The sequence below is a fragment of the Mus caroli genome, unplaced genomic scaffold, assembly GCF_978045245.1.
Source record: "Mus caroli unplaced genomic scaffold, Mus_caroli_1 scaffold_1, whole genome shotgun sequence".
Taxonomy (NCBI): Eukaryota; Metazoa; Chordata; class Mammalia; order Rodentia; family Muridae; genus Mus; species Mus caroli.
In genome coordinates this window covers 153581432-153608965 of record NW_028227256.1, presented here as the reverse complement: position 1 = coordinate 153608965, position 27534 = coordinate 153581432, and the positions used below count along the sequence as shown (strand labels likewise).

Genomic DNA, 27534 nt, shown 5'->3' with positions numbered 1-27534 from the left:
AAACACAGTGGGTCAAAACTAAAGTGCAAAAAGCTTCCATGTAACCCAAATACTGTATAAAACAAAGGTCTGCTTTTTTGTTTGAGAACATGAGCACTTAGGAGGCAAGAGGCTCAAGGACTAATATTCCAGCCAGCCCTAAGCAATAGGAAACTGAGTTCTACTTCAGTCCATTAGAATGAGACTGCCCAGGCATTAAATAACTTAACTGTTCTGACCTTGTCCATTCTCTTTTAACAAATGTTAGTAGGAGAATTCCAAATCTGCATTTAATTTTATGTGCATGTACTCCTGGTGTCCACAGAAGCAAGAGGGTATCAGATTCCCTGAAACTGGTTATGGACATTTGTGAGATACCACAAGGGTGCTGGGACTTGAACCTGGATCCTCTGGAAGAGCAGCCAGTATTTTTAAAACCACTACATCATCTCATATAGCCCACTCTGGCCTCAAACTCAATATAGCCTTGACTTTTTGATCCTCTATGTTGGCCTTCAGGAATGGCAGGCCTACAGACATATCCACCACCTCTAATTTTATGTGTTACTAGGGATAGAATCCATAATGTATTCTCGCTAGGTAAGCACTCTACCAACTGAGCTACATTTCTTTCTTTTTTTAAAAAAAGATTTATTTATTATATGTAAGTACACTGTAGCTGTCTTCAGACACTCCCTAAGAGGGAGTCAGATCTCATTACAGATGGTTGTGAGCCACCATATGGTTACTGGGATTTGAACTCAGGACCTTTGGAAGAGCAGTCAAAGAGCAGTCAGTGCTCTTAACCACTGAGCCATCTCTCCAGCCCCCCTGAGTATATTTCTAATGCCATATCTGCTTTACTTATTTGCTTGTTTGTTTTTGAGACAGGGTCTCACTATGTAGCCTGACTGACCTAATGCTACCCACATAGACTAGGCTGGCCTCCAATTAACAGATATCCTCCCGCCTGTGCCTCACAAGCACCAAGATTAAAGATGTGTGCCACCAAGCCCAACTCCAAATCTGCCATTGATACTACTGATCTATATAATGTGTATAAAAAAAACCAAACCAAACAAACATCTTTGAGGGGCCAGAGAGACAGTTCAGTGCTTAAGAGGACTGCTGTTCTTAAAGGACTGGATTCCATTCCCAGAAATTTCTGGTGGTTTAGAACCATCTAGAATTCTAGTTCTGACCTCTGTAGGCACTACGCATGATGTGATGCAGACAGACATAAAGGTAAAACATTCATAAAATAAACTGAACAGACTTTTATTAAAGTTAAAAAAAAATTAATGTCTTGATTTTTCTGGGATTATCATTTTAAGAATTTTCCCCAGGGTTATAGTAAATAGCCACATTGGCTACCCTTTGTAGAAGAGTTTCACTAAGGTTTATACATAAAGTAATCTGATGAGAGCTTCATTTCATATCTAGTTCTGAATTTAGATGGGACAGTAAGGATTTATAATCTTCACTAGTGAGCACACATGCTTCTCTCACAAGAGTGGATAACTAAAAAATGCTAGGCAAAAAAACAGTTGCAAATGTTCTTTCCTTCCAGGAACTGACTGACAGAACAGGTGTGACTGCATCCAAGCCCAAGCAAGCACTCATGTGCACATGCGCATGGCTAGCACACTTATGGGGGATGGGAGAGGGAAACCAAGCATAAAGAGCTATTTTAGACTTTTATTGGCACAGTTGGATCTACTCTGCCCTGCCTGATTAAACTCCATGGTTCAATTTCAGTCTGTAGCTTCAGTTTAAAACATCAACAGCCAAAACAAATTTATGTGCAGCTTCTTGACCTTGTACATAACTGTTAATTTGCACTAGGTAGCTGCATCCAGGTAAACATCCTATTGTTGAAATATCCTAGGCACTATTATTATCTTCGCTAACTGGTAGCTAAGGCTTTGGACACTTGAAAGGTAGCGTGAAAGGGAGAGTTTAAGTGAATGAGCAGAGCACTCTAATACCTCCTTTTTAAAAAAAAGATTTGTTTATTTTATATATATGAGTACACTGTAGCTGTCTTCAGACACACCAGAAGAGGGCATCAGATCCCATTACAGATAATTGTAAGCCACCATGTGGTTGTTGGAAATTGAACTCAGGACCTCTGGAAGAGCAGTCTTATAACCACTGAGTCATCTCTCCAGGCCCTAATGCCTCATCTTAGGGATTGTTTTTTTTTTTTTTTAAACACTGAAACTAGATGCCTGGAGCAGTTCAGATACTATGCATACTTCTGGTTAATACAGTTTTCTGAGTGCAAAAAGAAAATCCTTTTCCTACTTCCCACTTCCTCCCCAATCCTTTGATGACTTTTACAATTCTTCTGGTTTAGGCTAACATACAGGATAATAGCAATACACAAAGAATCCACAAGTCTGCTAAGAAATCTAATACCAGGCAGCATAACTGACTCAGTTCGTCTTTTTAATGGCTGGATCTCCCCAGGAGTACAGCCTGGCCTCAGCTGGTGCTTCTCTTATTTCAAGCTTCTGAGTACTGGAACTATACACACAGTGAGACTGGACTATGACCCCACTGTCACCTCAACTTCCATAGTCACTTTTTTCTGGAGAGTCTTCTTATATAACCCAAGTTTGAACTCACAATCTCCTTCCTTAGCCTTCTGAACACTAGGATTACAGGTGTCTCTCTACACCTTACTATTCCTTCACTTCTCATCTAGTCTTTTAAAAATGTTATCCTTATGTTTTTTTTTTTTTTTTTTTTTTTTTTGGTTTTTTCAAGACAGGGTTTCTCTGTGTAGCCCTGGTTGTCCTGGAACTCACTCTGTAGACCAGGCTGGCCTCAAACTCAGAAATCCACCTGCTTCTGCCTCCCAAGTGCGTGGATTAAAGGCATGTGCCACCACTGCCTGGCTCTTATGTATCTTTATGTAACTCTGTTGGACCTCAAACTCAGAGCTGCCAGGACTGCCTCTTCCTCCCAATGCTGGGATTAATGGCATGCACCCCCACAGCCTGTTCTGTCTTATTTGAGACTGAATTGTGGGCGGGAAGGCTGGTGGTCAGCAATCTTCCTGTTTCTGCCCATTCCATCCCATCCCACTATTCCAAGGGCTAGGATTATACACAGGGTCTCACTATGCAGCTCTGGCTGGCCTGGAATTAGCTATAGCTATGTAGACCAAGCTGCCCTTAACTATCTGCTACTGTACATGGCCCCACCAGCTTACTACTAGACAGTTATATTTAAATACTTCTAGACTTACAGAAAAGTTTCAGAAATGATGTAGTTCCCTCACATAATTCACACAGTATCTTATACAAAGTGCCATTATTTAAACCAAGAACTTAACATTGATAAATCTATTAACGAAGTCCCATTCAAATGTCATCAGTTTTCCCACTAATGAATGTGCCTTTTCTGTCCTAGGTTCCAAGACAGGATCCTGTTAGATCCAAGTGGTTACCCTTGTAGAGGAAAATCACCCACACCCCATATTCAACCTACTGCCTTCCCAAAATAATAGAATTAACTTCCTAAAATAAAGCCTTACATTATATCTGGTACCCTCTCTAATCTGGTAAGCCTATGAATATGAGGGTTTCCTATATTGTATGGCTTACTATTGGCTAAAATATCTTGCAATCTCCGATCTTATGTTAAAGGATCTCATTATCTGAAATCAGCATCAGCAAACTCTAAGGACTTGAAAAGAATCTTCATGTTTAAAACAGACCCCACATTACATTTAGTTCTTTTCCTCAGTCTCTTACTTTGTCTTTTGTGACCTTAATAGTTTGGAAGAATAGTGTCAGTTTGGACAAAGTCTGTTGCTTTAAGTTTGTGTAGTATTTTATCATGATTTGAAAGAAAACAATTTAGAATTTTTTGTCAAGAATAACCAACACTGAAGAACAACGTGTCCTCAGTAGGCTCAAGGGAGACACTTTGAGACTCTGTAGTTAACCTGATTCTCCTCTACCTCTCACCCACTAGCATCACAGGCAGACGTTAAAAGAAGCGATTTAGTAATGCTTGCATACTGGTGCCTTCCTGTTTTCTTTGTACCTGCTGTATGTCCACTGAAGAACTTCAGTTCCATCAGTGGCTCATCCCTTCTCTACTGACCTGGTCAGTAAGCTGTTATCAGTAAGGACTCATGAGTACAGTTTATGAGTTTAAATTCCACACTAGCATTCTCTTTGCGGTTCACATTGTTTCAGCTTGACCATTAGGCACTTCTTAACGCTGGCCCCATCCTTCCAATAAACTTTAAGACAATAACTTCTTTTTTAAAAACAGGACCTCAATCCCATTCCTCAGGAGGCCCCTACACTTAAAATCTTCCTCCTTCAGTTTACTAAGTAGCTGGTATTACAGGCTGGTGCTACTGGACCTAGTTTACCACTAATCCTTCATTTACTATATTCAACTTACCATCCAAGAATCATTAGCATTTCCTGGGAGCTCATTAGAACTACAGATTTGCACCATTCCTGAGACCCTTTAGACCTGAATCTCTATCTCATGCCAGATGACCCTTTGAGACAGGGTATATTGCTGGACCTGGAGCTAGCCTGAGGTTATACAGCCACACCTGACTTCTTACTCCTAGAATGGGATCTGAACTCAGGTCCTATAAAATCTAACATTTAAAGAAAACATTTCTCTATAAAGAAAAGTTAGTTCCCTTTATTATAAAATCCCATGTTTATCACACTTTTTTTTTTGAAAATAACAACTTGGAGCTGGGCCTTCAATCCCAGCACTCAGAGTAGAGATAGGAGAATCTCTCTGAGTTGGAGGCAAGCCTGACCTACAGGACAAGTTCCAGGACACTCATGCCATTACTTTTTTTTTAAGACAGGGTTTCTCTGTGTAGCCCTGGCTGTCCTGGAAATCACTCTGTAGACCAGGCGGGACATTACTATTCTTATTTCCCTATAAAATGTTAAAACTATGGGCCAAATAGTCAAAGCATAAACACTGTTACTTCTATGCAGAGAAGTTTTAAGTCAGTCCCTAGGATGAATACAGAATGACTCAACATCCATAGGAAGTCTACAAATACTGACAGCAATCTCCTTTTCTGCCTGAACCTGAAAGACTGCTCCTCTGCTCACTTGAATTCGGTTTTATGCTGCAGCTGATCTTAGCCATAAGTGTAATACCACCACCTAGATGGCCAAAGGCAGCATGACACTTAAATGTGTACAGCATGGAGCTCTACTGAGAGGATACAAAGGTCTGTCTCTGGAGCTTTTAAGCCTGCAATAATAAAAGCCCTGCTATTTTGCTCTAGCAAGTTAGAAATAAATAAATCCAGGTTGCTCTGTTAGAGCTACCTACACCTTCAGAGGGTAAAAGCCACCATTTTAAATTTGGTTTTGTCAAGTACTAAAAAAAGTACTCTAGAGCAGAGTTACTAAAAAGCAGTGCGATTTGATCTGTAGAAGTTATGAAATTACAGATGAACTTTCTTCATTCCTATCTGGGTTACCAAAATCATGTTCTATACATAATCCTTCTAATATTGTATACGGAAAAATAACCCCACATTTAGTAATAGCTGTTTTTACTTCTCTACTTAAATGACTTCGTTAAATATTCTAAACTACCCTACAACTCTCCACTTTACTAAGGAAACAGGCTCTGAAGTAGTTCTCTTATCTGCCAAAGTCCTACAATCCTCACTCAGGCCAGCAACAGGGGACTGACTGACAGTTCAGGAAGCCCAATCAGTTATGACTCCAAAGTCCATGTGCATAATCACCGTTCAAGATACCCTTATTGACAAACGCTTGTCTTACTGCACAAAATCTATGATAAAATATGAGAACTATGCTGAAAAACCATTTGTAGGTCAACTTACAAGGGATACTGAGGATTCAGAAACATGGGTGGAGGCTGCAGAAAGCCAACTGTGTGGGCTTTGCATAGTGGCCTTAGTGTTTAATAGGAAAGTGAAAGGCAGACAAGGCTTCTCTAAACAAATTTCCCCTTGGGAAATTAAGAAGCACTTTAATTCCTTGGACTGGTTTAAAATAACATATGCAGGATACAATGCACAACTGTAACAGCCAAGCGTCAGGGTACAACTCTCTAACCCTACTATTTACGAGGCAGAGGCTTGTGGTCTCTGAGTTTACATTAAACTGGCCTAATAGTGGGTCCAAGTAAGCCAGGGATATATAACGGAGATCCTAGCTCAGAAAAATAAACTAAAACCCCCCACAAAACAAGCAAACAAAACAAAACCCCTCCTCTACTCCTTAAGTGACCAGCTACAGTCTGGTTACTTGTTTACTACGGAAGCTCTAGGTGTGGTAGCTCTACCTTAGGAGGGGAATTCGATTTAAGAAAAAAAGCTTAAATGAGTCAGCTATGGTCATGTGATAACTGCAACAAACCTCCTTATCTAGGAGTGGACTCTGCATCCAGATCATACGACACTTCTTCAGGGCCTCAAAAGTTTTCATAAAGAACCTCAGGCTGCTTTGTTTCAACTATCCCAATCCAAAAGGCTTCCTAGAACATTTTAATTTTGTCTACTACAAAGTTCTTTACTTAAATCATTTTCAATTTAGAAAGGAATTATACAGTATAATTATAAAACTGGTAGTTCTGGGTCCCTGCTGTAGCCTTCACAAAACAACAACAAAATTTTCTTATACATTTAAATAAGCCATTTTTAAACCTAAGGGCAGGTACTGGGGTGTGGTAGTGCATGCCTTTGATCCCGGGCCTCCAAAGGCAGAGGCGGGTGGATCTCTTGAGTTCGAGGCCAGCCAGGGCCACAAACAGAAACGGTATCTTCAAGGGGGAAAAAAAAGGTCAGGTCACACAAACAAAACTGGCATTTTTAGTTAGAAAACTTAGCTCACCCCTGGATCTATCTAAACAAGCATAAAACTTGACAAAGTAGAGACCACTACAGATTTTGTTCAAAGAAAAGTTTTTTTTTTTAAAGCTGAAAGACTGCTTTAAGGGTTTGAAACATAGTTGAGTACATAAGTAGGTTAAGTAAAATAATTGCGAGTTTCAAAGTTTGTCTCTTTCACCATTATTAGTAACTGAAAAACTTAACTGTTCTCTTTTAAGGATTAGTTACGGAGCGAGATAAGAGAAATGGACTCCTACAATGAGAATTCTCGTTTATATTTCAAAACTTTTACCTTTCGTCTGAAGTCCCTATCAAAACTCTACTCTCATCTTGTTTCGTTTTACGCTTGAAAGATTCCAGGTATATTCTCAGCACCCTCCCGGAAATTACAGACCCATCCCAACCTACCTCGATTTCTGTTTGTGCCGTAGGGGAGGTGGGGGTGGGGAGGGATCCTTTCTCAAAGACCTTTTGAAAGGAGAAAATAGTAGTTCAGACACAAAAATATGTTAAAGTTATGTTTTAGTTTTGCTTACTTACAATTTCCGGCCAGGTTTTAAAACATGGGACAGTCAGGATCAGCGGCACCACTAGGCTGTTCCTCCTGCTCCACAGCGCTGGTCTGCAACCCCCAGCCACCAAGGCAGAATGTCGCCTGTACCGCCCACGTGACGTGAGCTCCGCAGGGAGGAGCCCGAGGAATGCTGGGATAGGTAGTCCCTTGGCCCCACCTCCCCCAGCTCCTCCCACTAGACTTCCTAGAACCTTAGTGCTAGCCTCTGTGAAAGCCCTCATCCAGCCACAGCCTGCACCACTTCTCAAGGTGGAAGTGGCTGTAAAGAGGCTGCAAGACTCTGACCATCTCGTCCCTTAAAATGGACTCCTGGAATTCAAAGTAACGTTAAGAGACAGTAACTGACAATAGTGGCAAGCACCACTCAGTCACGACTTTGAACTCGACCTCTTATCCTAACTAGAGACTATCCTCAAAATGCCTGCTTAATCTAAATCTCAGTTTGCGCGTGGGTCGGCGGGGACAAGGCTTCATACCCACATGAAGTTGTTATGAGCACCTAAGTAGCATGTCTGCTAACAGGCGATAATAGACTAGGAACCAAAAATAGTTATTATTTTGGGGTTTGGTGATACAGCCTTTAATCCCAGCATTCAGAAGGCAGAGGTAGGTGTATCTCTAATTTTTACTTGGGCTGGCGAGATGACTCAGCGGGTAGGAGCACTGACTGCTCTTCGGAAGGTCCTGAGTTCAAATCCCAGCAACCACATGGTGGTTCACAACCACCTGTAATGAGATCTGGCGCCCTCCTCTGGTGCTTCTGAAGACAGCTACAGTGTACTTGCTTATAATAAAACTGGGCTGGAGCAAGTCAGGGGCTGAGAAAGTAGGGCCGACTGGAGAGAGCAGAGGTCCTAAATTCAATTCCCAACAACCACATGAAGGCTCACAACCATCTGTACAGCTACAGTGTACTCATATACATAAAGTAAACAAATCTTTAAAAGTTTTCCTTTATTTAGACAGGATTTTAAGTTGACCAGCTTACCTGGAACTCATTCTATGTCTCAGAGTCAAACTCAGGATTCTCCTTCCAGTGTAGGGATTAACAGGCCTGTGCTGCTAGGCCAAGCTCCAGCTCTATTTTAATTTTTACACTTTTTAAAATTTTTTTCCTGTGAGAATTTAAGTGGAACCAGCTACTATGCCCTCAGTTTATTTCAAGTATTTTAATCTTTTGGGTTTTTTAAAATTGATTTTGGCTTTTTGAGATAGGGTCTCACCATGTAACTCTGGCTGGCCTGGAGCTAACTGTAAGACCAGGCTGTTTCTACCTTCTAAGTGCTAGAATTCAAGGTATTTACAACCATGTCCACTTTGAAGTGTCATTTTGTTTTGATTTTTGGAGACAGGGTTTCTCCATGTAGCCCTGACTGTCCTAGAATTCACTTTGTAGACCAGGCTGGCCTTATGCTCACAGAGATCAGCCTCCTGATTTGCTGGGATTAAAGGATTGTACCACCAGTATGGTTTACACAACACCAGGGCTAAAACTCACATTTTGGTGCTTGTCACCTGAGCTATGCATTCCAAGAATTTCCTCCTTTCCTGATTAACAATTTTGTCCTTTGCTACAAAAGCCATAATCCCCATAGTATTTCCTTGTCCAATCAGAATCGTGATTATGCAGCCGGGCATTGGTAGCACAGGCCTTTAATCCCAGCATTCAGGAGGCAGAGGCAGATCTCTGTTTGAGGCTAGTCTGGTTTACAGAGCCAGAGCTACACAGAGGAACCCTATTTCCAAAAACCAAAAGATTTAAAAAAAAAAGTGAGTATGCATAATAAACCAGTATTTTATTTATATGTGTATAGTGCAGCTATGGGAGTTAATGTGACCCATGCTCTTGGTGTTTCCAGAGGCCAGTGGAGGGCATCAGTCACCTACAGCTGGGTTACAAGCTATTGAGGCGCTGTGGGTGCTGGGAACAGTAAGAACAGTAAGCACTCTTAAGACTCAGGCAGCCGTGGTGACGCACGCCTTTAATCCCAGCAGAGGCAGGCGGATTTTTAAGTTCGAGGCCAGCCTGGTCTACAAAGTGAGCTCCAGGACAGCCAGGGCTACACAGAGAAACCACCCCCCCGCAAAAAAAAAAAAGACTTAGGTGATCCACCCTCCTTGATCTTTCAATAATTAAGAGATCTTTTTAAATGTTTTGCCAGGCATGGTGACAGTGATATATATCTGTAATCCTAGCACTTGGGAGGTTAGAGCAAGAGAATCAGGAGGTCTAGGCTAGCCTCAGTTATATAGTGAGTTCTAGGTCGGTCTGGGCTACATTAGTCCCTGTTTTGAAAAGCCCTCCCCAATAAAATACTTTCACTTAAAATTGCTGAAGAGTACTGACTGTTCTTACAGAGGATGGAGGTTTGATTCTCAGCACACACATGGTGGCTAACAACTGTGTAACTCCAATTCCAGGGTTAAATGCCCTCCTCTGGCCTCCATTGGCACTAGGCATACTTGGTATACAGGCATACATGCAGGCAAAACACCTATACACAATTTTCTTTTTAATGTAAAAGTTGCTTAATTTAGAGAGCCAATATAAAGAACACAGGATTTCTAGAAATAATTTTGTTAGATACACATACCAGTTAAAGCAGTTTATTTTTGTGCATCAGTCTTCTCTAACATATGGCAAATTCTCTAAGTAAAACTCTTCATTCTTCCACATTTTTCTAGTTCCCAAAGAAACTGTTTTAAGTTCAAAGCTCAGATTGTCACACTCATGGCCTGGAAAAATCTCTTATAATACTGGAAATGAATCAACTGTCTATAATAATCTTTTAGAATATATTCAAGGCTGGCTCAAAAGAGGTTGGAAAACACCTACAGCAGAATATCTGGTTTGACAAGAATTTGGCTTTAACTCATAGTAATCCAAGTTTGTTTTTTGCAAAGTTGTTAGGTGTGGGTGACAGCTGCTAAAGATGACACATACCTATGACCTAGGCAAGAGGGAAAAATCCTAAGCAAATCTATGTTAAATGCGAAGTTAACTGCCTCTAAACTTTAACATCCTTATTTTTTCTTTGAAAAAGCCACTCATAAAACTACTTTATAAGTACTTTTAATTACAAAACAAAACACATGCCAATTATCCAATAATCTTTGTAACCTCTCATTTTCTCTGATTGACCAATTATGTATAGAACCTCTTCACTTTCTTTTTCATGTATCCTTCAAACCAGAGTTTTACAAGCCAGAACCCAGGTGTCTTTAGTCATCTGTTGCACACACTGCCTTATGAGCTTAGAATATAAACACTACAAAATTTATATCCTTTCACTGCTGTACATCTATTAAAGAATTTTTGTGATTGTTGACTGTATAAATAGGCACTTTACAAACAAAGCATTACTGGAAAAGACACAAGCCAAACATTACCAAGTTATCAGTACTTCTCAGCGTTTTGAAGAAAAAAAAAGCCTCACCCAGTTTTCAGGCTACCACGAATGAGTATCACTTTTGTTTTTCCTTAAGTTTCGTTTTCTAAAAAAGTGCGACCAAGTGTGGTGGCCCACACCTTTAATCCTAGCGTTTGGAGAGCAGAGGCAGGTGGATCTCTGTGAGGCTGAGGCCAGTGTAGTCTACAGTTCCAGGACAGGCAGAGATCACCCTCCCTCCCTCCTTTCACTCACTCACTTACACCACATCTTTTAAAAAAAAAAAACAGGGCAGCTGTCTCGTTATGGCTGCCCTTCTTTGTAGTTAATAAACAATGCTAAATGAAGCTCCAAATATGACTCTTGAGTCATCTGTGTTGCTGACCAAATTTATAGGTTATTTGTGAAAATTCTAGTAACTGGGAATTGTCTAAGTTTGAGTAACAATTTAAGGTCATTATTTAAAATACTGGAAAAGGGCAAAGACTTAAGTTTTTTCAAAATCACTGTTACATGGCTTCCAAATAAAAACTTAAAATCGATTTTTTTTAAGGGCTAGGGTATAGCTTATTGGTAAACCATTCACGTGAAAATTCAAGAATAAAGTTGGTATGGCTACGACGCAAAAATGCAAACCCACCCCAAGAGTGTAACTAAACACGATTTTAAAGGGCCAACAGGTGAATTAAAATTTTAAACTGGGTAAAAGCAATTTCATAAAGGTCCTTGAAACTATAATTTTCGCCATAAGATGACATGCAGAATTGCCTTTCTGATCATTTCTCCTCCCAGGGACATTTGAAAAGATGTGGCCAAAGTAGCAGGGTAACTGCGCAACAGCTTGGGATCAAGGACTGAAACTTGCCCTTTCCCAAAGCCTCTGGGAGTCAGGACCAGCGCCCCCGGTGGTGGGCAACTGGCCATCAGCAGCTTGGCACAGGCCACTTGTCCTACCACCTCCTGGTCGCCCCCACCTTTCTCTCCAAGGCCAAGGACAGAGACGTCCTCCTCCCCCTTCTCCTCCTCTTTGGTGCCTTCAGCCAGGAGGCGGGAGTGACCCGCAGCAGCTGACCCAGCTCGGGCACTGCCTCTCCCACAGCCCTTAGGACACACCATGGGCCCGGAGGCTGGTTGGTGGCACACGAGCGAGGACGCAGGCGGCGGCCCAGGCGACTCTCAACTGCCTCCCTGACCACTGCGACAACCTCCCCGAAGTCATCGCCACCACCCGCAGCGGAATCTAACTGCGGCTAATCCGTCGCCAGGAACCGACTACCAGCTACGTAAACAACTATGGCGGGGGAGAGGTGGCAGGCCGAGGGGCCCGGAGAAGGCTGGGCCATCTACGTCACACCCAGAGCCCCCATCCGGGAGGGAAGGCCGAGGCTCGACCCGCGAAATGGCGACAGCAGTGACGCGCCTGCGTACGGAGCTCACCCGTCGCGCCGCAGACGACGGGAAGTGAGGTTTTCAGAGGAGCCGGCAGAAGTGTACGGCGACTTCGAGCCCCGGGCAGCCAAAGAAAGGTCTCCGGGGGGAAGACGAACCCCGCCAGAAAAGTTCCGGCCGGCTTCTGCGGGAGAGGAAGTGAGGGAAAGCGCTTACAACCTTCGCTCTCGACCACGGAGGCAGCGGCGAGCCCAGGAAGCCGAGGAGATGAAGACGCGGAGGTCTGCTCGCCTTGAGCAGCACTCTCAGCAACCGCAGCTGTCTCCGGCCAGGAGCAGCCGAGGGTTACGGGACTCTCCGTCCTCCAGTGAGGACCGCGAAGGTAACAGTCTCGGCTGCGGGCTCGGGAGCGCGCGCGGCGGCAGGCGCGCCCCCGTGGAGGCCGGCCCCGCTCCGGCCCCGCCTGGGTCCTGGTGATTTCTGCGGCCCTTTGGGCGCGCACTCCCGGATTGAGTCCACCCGGACCCTCAAGAGGGAAGGACGCGCTGGGCCGCGCGGGAAGGTGGTGGTGTGAAGTGGCCCGAGCGGAGGCGGGCAGCTCTGCTCATTCCTGGAGCATCAGTTTGGGGGGTCTAGGTCTCCTCTTCCTGTAGGCTTTTGCTAGAGGTCGGCGACTAAGCCATTGGCCGAGCCCTAAATTACTCTGCGCTCGGTTTCATTTCCGTCCTCCTAAGTTTCTACTGAAGCCACTTCCATTTCCTTTTTTTTTTTTTTTTTTAAATCTCGGGGGTCCCAAGTCCCCAGCTGAAAATCCTGTTTTTAAGTTAACTTTAGAATCGGTTTCTTTCGTTCTTTTTTTTTTTCCACCAAGATTGGGAAAACGAGATCATTTCTAGGCGGATGCTACGAGGAATAGCTGACTTTAATGAATGGGTTGGTGAGATTACTCCAAATACAGAGTCTGGTCTCTGCCAGACTTTCCCCCAGATTGAAGGCCATCACTGTAATCTTAAGTAGCTAAACAAGTCAAAACTGACAAAGTACTGAAACAAAACAAGGTTCTATTTATTAGTAAAGCTTATATATGAAGCCCCAGATGCCAACAGGGTGTGTACTATAGTTTTAGTTAAGTCACACAGATGAACCAAATTCTTCAAGCCATCCTCTTATTCCCTGCTCTCGGATATAACTGAGTCACAGGTGGTTCCCAGTAAGCCCCATGTCAGTCACCTAATTATGAGGTAAAATTCTGAGGGTTAGAGTCACAGTGGGATGACCTCCCTAACGGTGGACATCTGATGCATCTGAAAAGGAGTGGATTTAAAGCTTAGAGCACAGTAAACTGGCTTGCAGATTTACCTACTTGCCTTTGAGATCCTGACACACTTGAAGATCTGTTCATTTGGGAAACTTTATGCTAGAGATGTGCATGCTCTTTTGGATGTAACGAGACAGTTTATTTGCTTATACATGTCAGTATTTCTTTTAAGATGGCAAACTTGGGAGAAAAAAAAAAAGGAACCTGTCATGCATGTATGCCTGGTCGCAATTTAGGTACTTGTGTTAATTCTGTCTTAGAAACTGAGGCAGTGTTTGCACGTGGAGGCAATGTGACTGTTACTTTTTACTGACTTTCCCACAGAGCCTCCTGCACCGGAATACAGTTGACCTTTTATACATTTTTAGAGGATTTAAACATTTCTTTTACCTGACTCTTGAACCTACCTTTTAACTTTTTTAAAAAATATTTCCTTTATTTACATTTCAAATGTTATCCCCTTTCCTCATTTCCCCTCCGAAAACTTCCCTATATCCCCCCCACCCCCCAAACCAATCCAATCCCTCTCCCTGGCCTTGGCATTCCCCTACTCTGGGGCATAGAGCCTTCACACGACCAAGGGCCTAACCTTTTAACTTGCTAAAGTAACATTTTTGTTGTAAAGCAACAATTAGTGGTTTGTATGTTGTTTCACTTATATGGTTTGCAGCTACACGTACCTGTATGAGTATGTGCACGTGTGTACAGGTAGCCTTGGAAGCCAGAAGATGGTGTTGGGTCCCTAGGAGCTGAAGCTACAGAATATTGTAAGCCTTTTGGACTTCGGAAGTCCTAGGAAAGAGCAGCAAATGCCCGTAAACACTGAACTCTCCCCAGCCCTCATCACACTCCATCTTAATGAGATTGCTAACTGGTTTAATTTCCAAGTTTTGAACCTAGAGAAGTTGAATACTTGCATCTCTGTGCATAGATTACTGGTAAATATGCATACTGTGTGCCATGTTCTCTCCCAGGCCATCTAACTTGAATTTTACCTCTTGTTGGTGCTGTAGAGGATGAACCTTCTTCCCGACCTGTTACAAGCCAAACAGCCTCAAAGAAAACTCTTAGAACACCAGAGGCTTCAGGTAAGAAGAGTTTGGTCTTTTGGTTTTCTCTTTTCCTGCCAAAGACTCATGAAGAATCACAGCTCAAGCTGGGCATGGTGGCAAATGACTGTAATCCCAGCACATGGGAGGCAGAGGAGGGCGGAGCTCTATGAGTTCAAGGCCAGCCTGGTCTACAAAGAGAGTTCCAGGATAGCTAGGGCTGTTACACAGAGAAACCCTGCCTGGAAAAAAAAAACGTACATCAATCCATCAGTCAGTCAATCACAAGAGGTTTGTGAGTCTTATCAGTTCACTAAATTCAGCCCTATGGGTACTTGCTAGGTTAGACAAGGGTGAAAACATAAAATGTAAGTTTGACTGTCTACCACTCTGTTAATCTTCAGAACCTCACAGGGAGAGACGGGAAACTGAAGATCAGAGTATCTAAGACTCTTCTCTAAGATCACCTGATACATGAGTAAATTAAAATTCAGGCTCAGGTTTGTCTTTTTTGTTTGTTTTGTTTTGTTTTTCAAGACAGGGTTTCTCTGTATAGCTCTGGCTGTCCTGGAACTCACTTTGTAGACCAGGCTGGCCTTGAACTCAGAAATCCCCCTGCCTCTGCCTCCCAAATGCTGGGATTAAAGGCGTGCGCCACCACACCCTGCTCGGTTTGTTTTTTTGAAACCTAAATTTTTCCCCAAATGCTCACTTTCAGTCAAGTATGAACTACTGTTCATAGTGTCAAATGGTTATGTCACAGTGCCTTCTGCATAGCTGTTTCTGCAGAGTAAAACCCTGGCACAGTGGGTTTCAAATCTGTCAGGCTTAGGACTGTGTTTCTGTGAATCCAGGGTATCAGTCATAAGGTAGGACGACATCATAGCTTCTTGTACCACCTAGAAGAGAACAGATACCGCCAATTTCCTGGTAATTCATGTTAAGATGCCTTAATTATATAGTATATGATTTCAGAGATGTTTAAAATGTAATAAAAATTGTCTTAGAATCCCTGTAACAGGGAAACAGGATACATTTAGTAGTTCCCCAAAGTTTGTTTTTCTTGTGTGTCTGTGATGTGTGTGCAGGTGCCACTGTACACCTGTGGAGGTCAGAGGAAAACCTTGTGAAGTGGATTCTCTTCTGTCCTCACATGATGTGTGGGTATGGAACTCCACTTGTCAGACTTGACAGCAAGTGCCTTTCCCCACTGAGCCATCCTGTTGGCCTGAGAAAATGAAGTTTTATATGTAATTTTCTTGACTAAAACCAGCATGTTTAATTGGCTTTATTTAAAAACCCTACACCGCCGGGCGTGGTGGTGCACGTCTTTAATCCCAGCACTCAGGAGGCAGAGGCAGGCGGATTTCTGAGTTCGAGGCCAGCCTGGTCTACAAAGTGAGTTCCAGGACAGTCAGGGCTACACAGAGAAACCCTGTCTCAAAAAAAAAAAAAGAAAATCAAAACTCTACAACTTTGAATTCAGAACATCTGAAATGAAACATGGCTAGCATTAATATTTTATTTAAAATTAGTCTTTCCACTGCGTGGACATTTACAAGATTAAAATAGTTGAAGAGTATGGGTTAACTTTTAGGAGGTTGACATCACAAATCACTTGTGATAGCACGTGCCTGTGATCCCAGCACTTGAGAGGCCAAGGCAGGAGGGGTCCTCCAAGCTAAGCCTGTCCATGCTGTGAAGTCAGATGTAGCTCAAAAAAAAAGTCCAACTTCACACGTGGAAGAGATAATCAAGTTGATGATAGAGTGTATATTTTGGTCGCCCACCCCACCCTGCTTTAGCATTCTCAGGATCCAGCTCTGGGCCTAGAACAGGCTGAGAAGAGAAGCTACATTTCTAGTCCCAGAATTTGCTTGTTAATAGTTTTGTGTTTAAGGGGCCAGGGCCTCACATAGTCTAAGCAGATATTCAACCCCACTGTGTGGTAGAGAATAACCTAACATCAAACTCCTGATCCTCCTGCCTCTACCTCCCATAATCCACCATCATGCCTTGCCTGAATAACATAGAAGAATTTTATTTACTGTTCATCATCTTTTGTACAGTAAGGTCTACTGTGACAATTTTCAGGTTTCTTCAAGACCATATATTCTGTATACCAGGTAATTCACTCTAGTTTACTGTTGTTAGTAGTTCACAAGAGGCTGGCTATCCCTTAGAGAAGATTTGCCTTTAGTTTTCCATCGTAATCAAAGGTCAGGAAACTTTTCTGAGTAGATGAGAATGATTACATACTAAAGCTTATATTTCACATATTTTTTTCTTCCTATACCAGTGATGAATGAAGACCCTATAAGTAACTTATGCAGACCCCCATTAAGAAGCCCAAGACCTGGTAAGATATTGTTGTGTTGATTTAAGTCTTTCTTATAAATACAATGTTACTTCTAGAGGAGATCTGTATTCATATGGATCAAAGTTTAGCTTGGTAAGGTGGTACACTGTTGTAATCCTAGAACTTTGGAGACAGGAGGACTGATCAGGAGACTATGGTCGTCTTGGCTACACAGAGCCTTTAATGCCAGCCTGAGTTGCAAGAGACTGTGTACATTGTTCTGTGCCATTGTTCTCTGTCCACCTTGCCCTAAACTCAGAATCGACCAGTGTCAGCTTATTTCCCCAGAGATAGTTAACACGCCTGCATCTTCTTGACAGTGCTGAGGCTTGAACCCAGAGCTTGGCACACACAGGGCAAGCTTTCCACCAGAGCTGCTCCTGTTGCCTGTCTCCCTTTTTTAAACATAAATCTTGGGTCCCTGAATGCTCTTGTGCACCTCCTTTTGTTTTCATTTCACTTTTCACATGTATGGAAGAAGTCTTCCCATCTTGGCATATATTATAAAAAGGTTCCACATTGTTTTCAGAAGATTATTTCTTACATTTTCTTACATGGTGCTAAGGTGCTTACAACCATGCATGATTCTTTCAAATTAAGGTCAGGGACTTTTTAGTTTTGTCAGGATATTATTAATTTAAAACAAACAAACAAAAACCAAAACCAAAAAAAAACCCTAAAGACAAGGCTTGTGACACAGAGCTATAAAATATGCCTCAGCTACATTTCCTTTGAACTAAAACTTTGGAAGTCCTTCCATCGGTTTCATGGCTGTGACTGAAAGTTAGTGAGCTGCTCTGTACAGTCGCCTTTGCTTTGCTTTCTGCCTTGGGTCCTGTCCATCGGGTGTGTGTTGCCCCTCAGCCGCTCCCTCTACCACGGTAAGATCTAAGCATGCGCTAAGGAGCTTTATCTGGTGTGTCCCCTTTCAGTTCTAATTGTTTTCTTGCTGTCTCTCTTACAGATTTAACATACCAAACAAATGGAAATACTAAAACGAATGAAAGAGGTTTGTTTTTCTCTAATCCTTAGAGGTTTTCATTGAGGGTTCTTAGCAACAAAATGCACAAGTGTTTTATGGTTGGCTTCAGAATTTTACTTTGTTCATTATCTCAGTTCCTTAGATTTTATTCTGTGTAAAGTTAAGTCTTATTACTTGAATTACATGTGAGACTGCATAAGAATAAAGTACTTTTGTGTGGTTCTGAGAATTGAACCGTGTCCTGACACACACTTGTCAAGTGTTCTGTTACTGGGTTACCTCCTCTTGACCCTCTTGGGTGTTTGTCTTGTTTCTTCTTCATTGTTATTGTTTTGTTTTCTTGAAAAACGGTTTCATGTATTGTCACTGGTGTCAGCTTTGTAGCTGTAGATGACTCAAAACTGTTTATCCTCCTGCCTCTTCTCCACTTCCCCAGTGTTTAGTGCTTTAATTACAATGTGTTCTACCAAACTTAAAGTAAGGGTTTTTGTTTTTTTTCTTTTCTTTTTTCTTTTCTTTTTTTGGTATTTCGAGACAGGGTTTCTCTGTATAGCCCTGGCTGTCCTGGAACTCACTTTGTAGACCAGGCTGGCCTTGAACTCAGAAATCTGCCTGCTTCTACCTCCCAAGTGCTGGGATTAAAGGCGTGCGTCGGCTAGTAAGGTATTTTTTTATTAGCCTTTGTTAATTTATAGTGTGAAGAGAAAAGTGAGGTGTTTTTTGTTTTGTTTTGTTTTGTTTCATAAAAACTGTGCCCTTGGTTTTGTTTTCTTTTGTTCATTTAGTACTTTTAATTGCTTTTAGTGTTTGCCTTGATGTAGATCATGAGGTTTCAAGATCTAGGTTTTAGGGATCTAGGGATGGGGTTCATGAGTGCTTTGCATACCTGTAGTGTGGAGTTCAGATTCCCAGCACCTACATAAAGACAGGCATGACCTCAGCGCCTGTAAGGCTCACGAGTGGATACTGGAGACAGGTGGATCTAGACGCTCCATGGCTAACTAGTCTTGCTGAAGTGACAAATTCAGGTTCAGAAGGAAACCCTGTTTGATGGAATAAGGCAGAGAACGATAGAGGAAGACATCCGTTCTCCTCCTCTGGTCTCCACATGCACGTGGATGGGTGCACAGGCCTGCATACATATACACAGATGAGGAAAAATAGAGCAATAAAATCTGGGCTTTAATAAAAGCTTTAACTGGGCCAGTTGGCTCGTGCCTCAGTCCTAGTGCTGGAAGGTGAAGGCAAGGGGACCAGGAGATCAAAGCCATCTTAGCTTTACATAAACCCGTGTTGGATATGGTTGGAATTCATTTTAAATTTTAAGACTAAATGTTTAATATTTTTCTATAAGTATATAGTTTTAACTTTCTCTATTAAACTCATTTTTAATCTAGGCCTGGGCTCATTCTTATAGTTCAGGATCTATATAGTTCCTGGATGCTAAGAAGAACTTTACAATGTATACTTCATCAGATATGCTTTTACTTACAAGAGTTTCTTTTTTGGTTTTTGGGAGTGAGAGTTGTTTTCTTGAGATAGTCGCATGTAGCCCAGGTTATCCCAAGAACACTGTAGCTCAGGATGACTTTGATTCATGATCTTCCTAACTCCACTTTCTAAGTCCAGGATTACAGACTGGGCACTACGCCTAACTTCCATGTGAGTTTCTTAAATTCTCTGTTTAACTGGGGGTGATTTATTTAGCATGGGCATATGACTGTAATCTTAGCACTTGGTGGGGGGAGGGAGGTGTAAAACAGGATTGCCACAAGTTCATAACCAGTCTGAGCTATATTAGAGTTCTAGGCCAGCAGCTTGGACTAAGTAAAACTGTCTTTAAAAAGAAAGAGAGGAAGCTGAATAATAGGGAAGTGGCATCAAAGGAGGAAGCCTTTATTTCCAGCAGCACAATAGACACTGCTGATTTGTCATTAGAAATTGTCTATGCTTTTTTAAGACTTATTTTTACTTTATGCACATGAGTGATTGCCAGCGTGTATGGGTAGATGCCTAGTGGACATGGAGAACAGAAGAGCCCTCAGATCTCCTGGAACCAGAGTGACGTGTGTTGTAAGTCACCATGTAGGAGCTGGGAACTTACCAGTTCTCTTAACCACTGAGCTGCCTCTTCAGCCTAGGCTATAGATTCTTGTAGTTTCCATTACAAAGATGAAAATGAGCCAGGCACACACTTAATAGTCCGAGCACTTCAGAGACTTGATACAGGAGGACCAAAGGTGGGAGTGCAGCAAGGCCCTATACCCCGCCTCAATAAATGAATAAGTGAATGAATACATGAATGAATAAGTGAATGCATGAATGAATAAGTGAATGCATGAATGAATAAGTGAATGCATGAATGAATAAATGAATGCATACCCCGCCTCAATAAATGAATAAGTGAATGCATGAATGAATGCATGCATGCTTAGAACCTTATTAGGAAGAACTAGTCTCAGACTGTTTTTCTTACGTTGCTGTGTTTGAACAAACTTCTTTTTAACCACTTCCTATGCCAGTGACCTAAATAAATGCTAGGACCTCAATGCTAGGACCTCAAAGAGCTCTGTCTAAGTTTTTTTCTTTTCTGTATCTCAGGAATGCATTAGGTAGTGAAAAAGAAAAAAACAGTAGAAATCATTGGAATGTCAGCACTCAGGAGGGTGGTCAGGATTGTGAGTTTGAGGCCAGCCTGGACTACTGACTCAAATGAAAAATAATCATTGTAACTTTTAAAGATGTGATATATATATATATATATATATATATATATATATATCACTACACTGTAGCTGTACAGATGGTTGTGAGCCATCATGTGGTTGCTGGGAATTGAACTCAGGACCTCTGCTGGATCCGGCCTCGCTCGCTCCAGGGCTGGCTCGTTCCAGGGCTTGCTCACCCCAGCCCAAAGATTTATTTATTATTATATGTAAGTACACTGTAGCTGTCTTCACACACACCAGAAGAGGGCATCAGATCTCATTATGGATGGTCGTGAGCCACCATGTGGTTGCTGGGAGTTGAACCACATGCTCTTAACCACTGAGCCATCTCTCCAATCCCCACTGTAACTTTTTATAAATGCTAAAATAACAGTGTATGTAGAATATGGAGGAAAAGTTCTTTACATGGAAAGGTTTGGCTTTTTAAGTTGGAAAAGGCATTTGATTGAAAGTTGAAATAGGATAGCCGGGCGATGGTGGTGCACCCCTTTAATCCCAGCACTTGGGAGGCAGAAGCAAGCGGATTTCTGTGTATGAGGCCAGCCTGGTCTACAAAGTGAGTTCCAGGAACAGCCAGGGCTATACAGAGAAACCCTGTCTCGAAGAAAAAAAAAAGTTGAAATAGGAATAGCAGGCAAATGCAAGGAAGAGCCTGGCTAATACTGTCTGCTGTGGACAAGTGTCATTATTTTGGCTTTAGAGACCTCGTGATACAGGAGTTACAACTCCTCAATTGGTGACAGCGCTCTTGTGTCTTTATTTGAGGCCTTGAATAATATGTAGAATGATATTCTCATTCCATCAGGGATTGTGTGTGTGTGTGTGTGTGTGTGTGTGTATGTGTGTACGTACATGCACGCGCGAGAGCATGTATGTGTTTAGAGGTTAGAGGACAACAACTTGTGGAATTCCTTTTCCTTCTTCGACTATACAGATCATGGGAAAGGAAGTCAGTTTTAGTGCTTGGTGGCAGTCGAGCCGTCTTGCCAGCCCAGACCTGGCTCTTTTCAAATGATGAAATGAAGTTAGCCTTGTATCACCAATTATCAATCAAGGCTTGAATGTTGTTGATACAGGTTTAAGGATATTATGTTAGTAGAATTAAAGAAAAGATATTTGGACCAGACAGTATATAAACAATTTTCAAAGTGTTTGTATTTTTGTTGTTGCTGGTTTGGTTTGGTTCTTTAATGAAAAAGAAGCCTGTGTTGATGGCCCCTGCTTGTAATCAAGGGAAGAAAAGACAGAATTGTGAGTTTGCAGACAGTTTGGGTTATATAGGCAGACCCTGTCATAAAAAACTGAAAAGAAAGCTATGACTAAATTAAAAAGTCATTTTATCCTTTTATTTTGTGACACAACTTTTATCACCTAGACTGACCCAGGACTTGGGTCCAAATCCTGGGAGTGCCAGCATGCTCCACCACACCTGCTTTCAAGTCAACCTTTTCTACGTGTTTCTATGTACTGAATAGTTTAAAAAGAGTAAGCCATATGTGGTGGCTCATGTATGCTATCCGAGTAATTATATAAACTAAAACTGCTATATAAAAAAGTAAAATATTATAATAATTTAGCGCTTGGAAAATAAAATTTCAGAGCTGAGCATAATAGTGCATGCCTTTAATCCTAGCATTGAAGAGTCAGAGGCAGGAGGATATCTGTGAGTTCACTCAAAGAGAAAAAAGAAAGGAAAACCTTAAGGGGCCCGTGAAGTGGTTGAGGGGGTCAATGGCAGTGGCTGCAATGGTAGCAGCCTGCGTTCAGTCCCTGGGACTCACATGGTGGAGAGAGGAGCAACTGCTGCCTCTTGTCCCTGATTACACAAGCGCTTGGGAAATACATGTGATTTAAAAGTTTAAACTAGTAACATTTAAAGGATGAAAAAAGACTTTCAATCATGGAACAGTTCCTCTAATACAGAATATAAATAACATTTTAATCATTTTCCTATCCCTGGGTTGGGGGCAGTGGGAAGAGGGAGAAGGAGAGAAATGGTTTTGAGCTGCAGTCTTACTATATAGCATAGGCTGGCTTAAACTCACTGGGATTCTCCTGCCTGAGCCGCTCCTGAATGCTGGAATCCTGGTTGTGCAGCACCATACCAGCAACTTTGCATTTTACTTTAAAGAAAAAGAAAATGAAGGCTCGGTCCTGGACACCCACCCGGTCTACCACAGCGTGCTGTGTACTAGATTCGCTGTCTGGGAGAAGCGGGGTACTGGTGGCAAGTTTCTCAGAGTGGTTGGTTTTCTGTTTTCTAGCAAAAATGTTGACAGGTATATTTTAGATACTAATTTATAACTTCCACTATTTTCAAAAGAGCTTTAAACTTCTACTAATATTAACCTAGTTAAATTGATGTGAAAAATTCCAAATTCATAATAAAATATTTAGAATCACTTTCTGAAATCATACTTCCACCTGTCAGCCAAAAATGAGTAACATGAAAATCAACTCTCCAAATCAAAGTTTATTGGAGAATTGCAACTGTTAACAATCCAATGTCATGGTAGAGAGCAAAAAGGAACTTAGAGACAGGCAAATCCACTTAAGCTGTTATGAAACAAATCTCACTGGCTACAGGAAGTATTTCAGTAGTCAGGGGTTACTGTCTAGATAGTGTCTAGTTTGGGAACTTGAGTCAGGAGTGCAGGTTAACTCATCTGTATAGTGCTTTGCCCAGCAATGTACTAGGCTTTAGGTTCAATCTTCAGCCCTGTAACAAAGGAAAGAAACCTATGGCTAATCTGCAAGCTTTGTGTTTTCAGCCTTCTACTGTAACCACCATTCCATTCAAGGGGCCTCCTTGTGGCCTTCAGTTGACTTTGCTTAGGTTTGGCAGAAAACACTGTTGTGATGCTGAAAGCTTTTATGCCCGTTAAGAAAGCAGATGGAGAGAAAAGTTGAAAAAAAATATTCTCCCAATTCTGTAAAGTCTGAGTCATCCTAGTCTTCCACAGTTTTAGTCAGTATTTTTGCCCAGTTATGCTTATATTTGGATGTAACTTCCATTATTGAAAAAAACAAACTACTGGGTGGTAGGGGTGCACACTTTTAATCCCAGCACTTGGCAGAGGCAGGTGGATCTCTTGAGTTTGAAGCCAGCCTAGTCTACAGAGTTACTTCCAGGACAGCCAGGGCTACACAGTGAAACCATTTCAAAGAACTGAGGTGGGAGGGGAGGAAGAAGGGAGGGAGAGAGGTGGTGGTGGGGGAACACACAAGCATCATAAACGCCCATGTGAAAGACCTGAAGGTCTTAGAGTTTGGTTATTATGTTTGATTGTCTTTAACGTCCTCATTTTTGAAGAACAGTGATGTACATCACTTGCTGAAACTAAAGGGAATTTGTTTTTTCTGCTCATACTTCCTCTTTGTCACACCAGTGCACTAAGGACCTTTTTGTTCCTTCAGCTTGTTAGGCTTTTGAAGGAAGTCGAGAGAGTCTGGTAAATGAGAGAATTGGAATGGGAAAACCTGTGGACCTGTACAAATCTGGAATATTTGTCAATGTGCAATTTAATGTTTTCTGCACACAAGTTATATTTAGAATACCAACAGACCTATGAAAGGAAAAAAAAAATAGCCAGGCATAGTTCTATACACCCGTGATACCAGCATTCAAGAGATGGATATAGTAGGATGAGACATTTGAAGCCAGCCTTGACTAAGTAGCAAATTTGAGGTTATCCTGGGCTGTTTAAAATTCTGCCTCAAAAACTCAAAACAAACAAAAAAGAAAATTAAATCCCTGGAACTTGAAAGATTGGATTTGAAGACCTGAGTTCATTTCCAGCACCATGTCAGGCAGCTCTGGCCTCTGCAGGTACTTTACAAATACACTTCAGTAAAAATGAGTGTTTGTTTTTAAGTACATGTTTTATAAAAACTAAAAACATGGTGGTATACACCTTTAATCCTAATACTTTGGAGACAGATGGATCATTGTGAGTTCTAGGTTAGTCAGGAATACATAGTAAGACTTTGTCTCAAAAAATTGAATAAATGCCTTTTATTTGGGGCTGGAGATAAGGCTCAGTGGTTAAGTTGTTCACTGCTCTTACAAATGACCTGAGTCCCAGCACCCGTGTGCTGTCTCACGACTGCCTGTTACTCCAGCGCCAGGGGAACCAACAACTCGTGGTTTCTGCACACATGATAGACACATAGACATTTAAAATTTTAATAAAAGCATTTCTTTGTAATATGAGTTTATGTCAGATTTATTTCTGAGGAAAATGATAGCGCTTTAGTCATCTTAGAGAAAAACATTTCCTTTTGTACTTTGTGTTGACTTTCCCTAGTCACATGCTCTTTTTTATTATTATTTCTAAGCTTTAGTTTTCAATGTTACATACTTTTATGTCTTTCTCTTCTAGAAGCTACCACTGCCCAACAGGTCAATTTCTTCGAAGAAGGTAATTTCTTCTTAACTGTCATGTAATACATTGTCTTTCTTTATATTAGAAGCAATTTTACTGAGTATTTAAGAGAGAAGTATTTTTCTTAAAACAAGACAAAAACCACAGCAATGCACACTAAGATAAAGCAGGATTGTTTGGATAGAACAGATGAGGGACACTTGTCCATCCTTCTAAACATCTTTAGCTGTTCAGGTTTAAGGACAGCTAGCACTTGCCACTTCTACCATATGTTAGTCTTGATTGTTATATTAAAATCATCACTTTGAAATTCTTATGACTAGTTTATGAAAATACAAGCATAACTTTAGTTCATTTTTAAGCTAATATATTTGAAATTAGTCATTTGGATATTGAAATATTTGTATGTGTACATTATCCATGAAAAAAGTCACTAACTCGCCAACATTAGTCATGTCTCAAATTATAGTCAGTTTATGGTAGTTTCTTCCAGTAAGCTAAAACTGTCCCAGTATTTCCTGATTAATCTGTTCATTATGGAATCTGCTTTAAAGCCTCCGTGTATGGTTTTTAGACATTATTTGTTTAAGAAGTAATAATTATGTGTCTGAAAGACAACCAAATACAGGAGCTCAACTGTAGCTCATTTAGAACTTTGTTATTCCAAATAGGAATCTCAGTAAATAAACAGCAGCTGTGACCTGGACCCTCAGGGGCTGCACTGTAGCATTGGCCTGTGTTGACTTGGAACTTTTGAACGCAAGCATAAAGACTGTGCTATGCATTGTCTGCCTCCTTGTAGGAGAAACCGAAGATGATCTCGAGAGCTCTTACAGCGACGTCACTCTCAGGGCCAGACCCAGCGATTCTCTTGAGTCTAGAGGTAATGTGGCTTTATATGTGTGTGACTCTTCCCACAGAGCTATCTTGTAGTTAAAATATAATTTTTAAGTAATTTTTAAGCCTTTAAAAATTTTTACAAATCATTTTTAGAGTTATATGCTTAGTCCATTATAATTACTCCTTCCATTGTGCCATGTGACAGATAGCTGAATAGAGCACTTTTAGCTGGCTTGAGTATTTGTAGAAAGATATTTTTATGCTTAAGAATTACTTTCTGAGCTGGGCGTGGTGGCGCACACCTTTAATCCCAGCACTCAGGAGGCAGAGGCAGGCTGATTTCTGAGTTCGAGGCCAGCCTGGTCTACAGAGTGAGTTCCAGGACAGCCAGGGCTACACAGAGAAACCCTGTCTCAAAAACACCAAAAAAAAAAAAAAAAAAAAAAAGAATTTCTGGTTTTGAATTTTGAGAAATTGATCACATTGGTACTCAGGAGTACTGCTCAGTTTTAGGAACCTCTAGTAGTATTAGATAATTAATTACTTTGTCTTTAAGTCAGAGTCTTCACCATGTTAGATATCACAGGGGATTTTGTTGTATGGCAGTCTGTAATTGTGCAGGTGAACTTGCCTTTAAGAGTTGGATAGAGAAACTTAAAGCTTAAGAAGATGCTAAACTATTTGCACACTCCATAAACGGGTAACTCTTAGTCCCACAAAAATACCACCTCATGGAAATGTCTGTACTTCTCATGATCAACAAGGCATCAACATTCTTCTCATTAAAGGTAAGCTCATGGGGCTGACTGTGATGGTGAACACTTTTAATCCTAGCACTTACTTGAGAGGCAGAGGCAAGTCGATCTCTGAGAGTTCCGAGCCAATCTGGTTCAGGTAGCAGGTTCCAAGCCAGTTGGGGCTATACAGTAAGACCTGCCTCAAAAACTTAAATAGATAAGTGGGGTGAGGACAAACCTTGCTGGTAGAGTATGTGCCTCACGTTTGGGTGGGAAGCCCTGATTGGTTCCCAGGACCACAGAAATTTTTAAAAAATGTAAAGCTCAAAAGCTGGTTGTAGGCATTTGGCATTTGTATATCCCCTTCCCTGATTTTCTCCCTTTTTTTTTTTGTTAGGGGAGGTTTTTTTTTTAATTTGTTTATCTTATTAGAGAGGAGCTCTTGTATAGCACAGGCTGACCCTATTGATCCCCTTGCTTCAGTCCCACTCCTGTCCACAGTAGTGCTGGCCTTAAAGACTTGCACCACGGTGCCCAGATTCCATCGTCAGTTTACAGTTTTGTTTTTAGATGCTTGCATATATAGTGTTTTTTTTTTCACACATATACATCTTTACACTTTGTTCTTAGCTGCCCCCACTTCCCTCTCCCATCCCTCATCCTTCTTAAAACATTTAATATTTTTATTCTTTCATAATCAAATGGTAGGTAATGTTTAATCATATTCCTCCCTTATCCTCTCCCATCTCCCTTTGCCTCCTGCTAAACTTCCCCCAACAAGTCCCCTTCCTACTTGGTTTGTAGTCTATGCTCCCACTTCCCTTTAATTAGGGCTGCTTGAATGAGTAGAGGTGGGTGGGAGGTGGTTATTTGGGCAAGGGCAACTTACCAGTGGCTACCCCACTGAGGATATGACTTCCCTTCCCCAGC

The 27534-nt window shown here is 41.5% G+C and overlaps 2 protein-coding genes across 6 annotated transcripts in view; one reads left to right on the top strand and one right to left on the bottom strand.

Annotated features, from left to right (window-relative positions):
• Nucleotides 1-12506, bottom strand: part of LOC110296291 (torsin-1A-interacting protein 2) — a 33382-nt gene extending 20876 nt beyond the window's left edge. The window contains exon 1 of one of the 4 annotated variants that reach the window (XM_085842151.1): nt 12425-12506. The gene's annotated coding sequence lies outside the window, so the exon portion shown is untranslated. Of the gene's footprint in view, nt 1-7261; nt 7327-7393; nt 7483-12253; nt 12337-12424 lie in introns of those variants that run through there. The other 3 variants (XM_085842144.1, XM_085842147.1, XM_085842137.1) reach the window with 3 other exon arrangements.
• Nucleotides 12110-27534, top strand: part of Tor1aip1 (torsin 1A interacting protein 1) — a 29162-nt gene continuing 13737 nt past the window's right edge. For both annotated transcript variants that reach the window (XM_021174243.3, XM_021174234.3), the window contains exons 1-6: nt 12110-12587; nt 14537-14611; nt 16872-16931; nt 17896-17940; nt 25025-25063; nt 25830-25910. In XM_021174243.3, coding sequence (XP_021029902.1) covers nt 12110-12587; nt 14537-14611; nt 16872-16931; nt 17896-17940; nt 25025-25063; nt 25830-25910 — 778 coding nt within the window. The remainder of the gene's footprint in view (nt 12588-14536; nt 14612-16871; nt 16932-17895; nt 17941-25024; nt 25064-25829; nt 25911-27534) is intronic.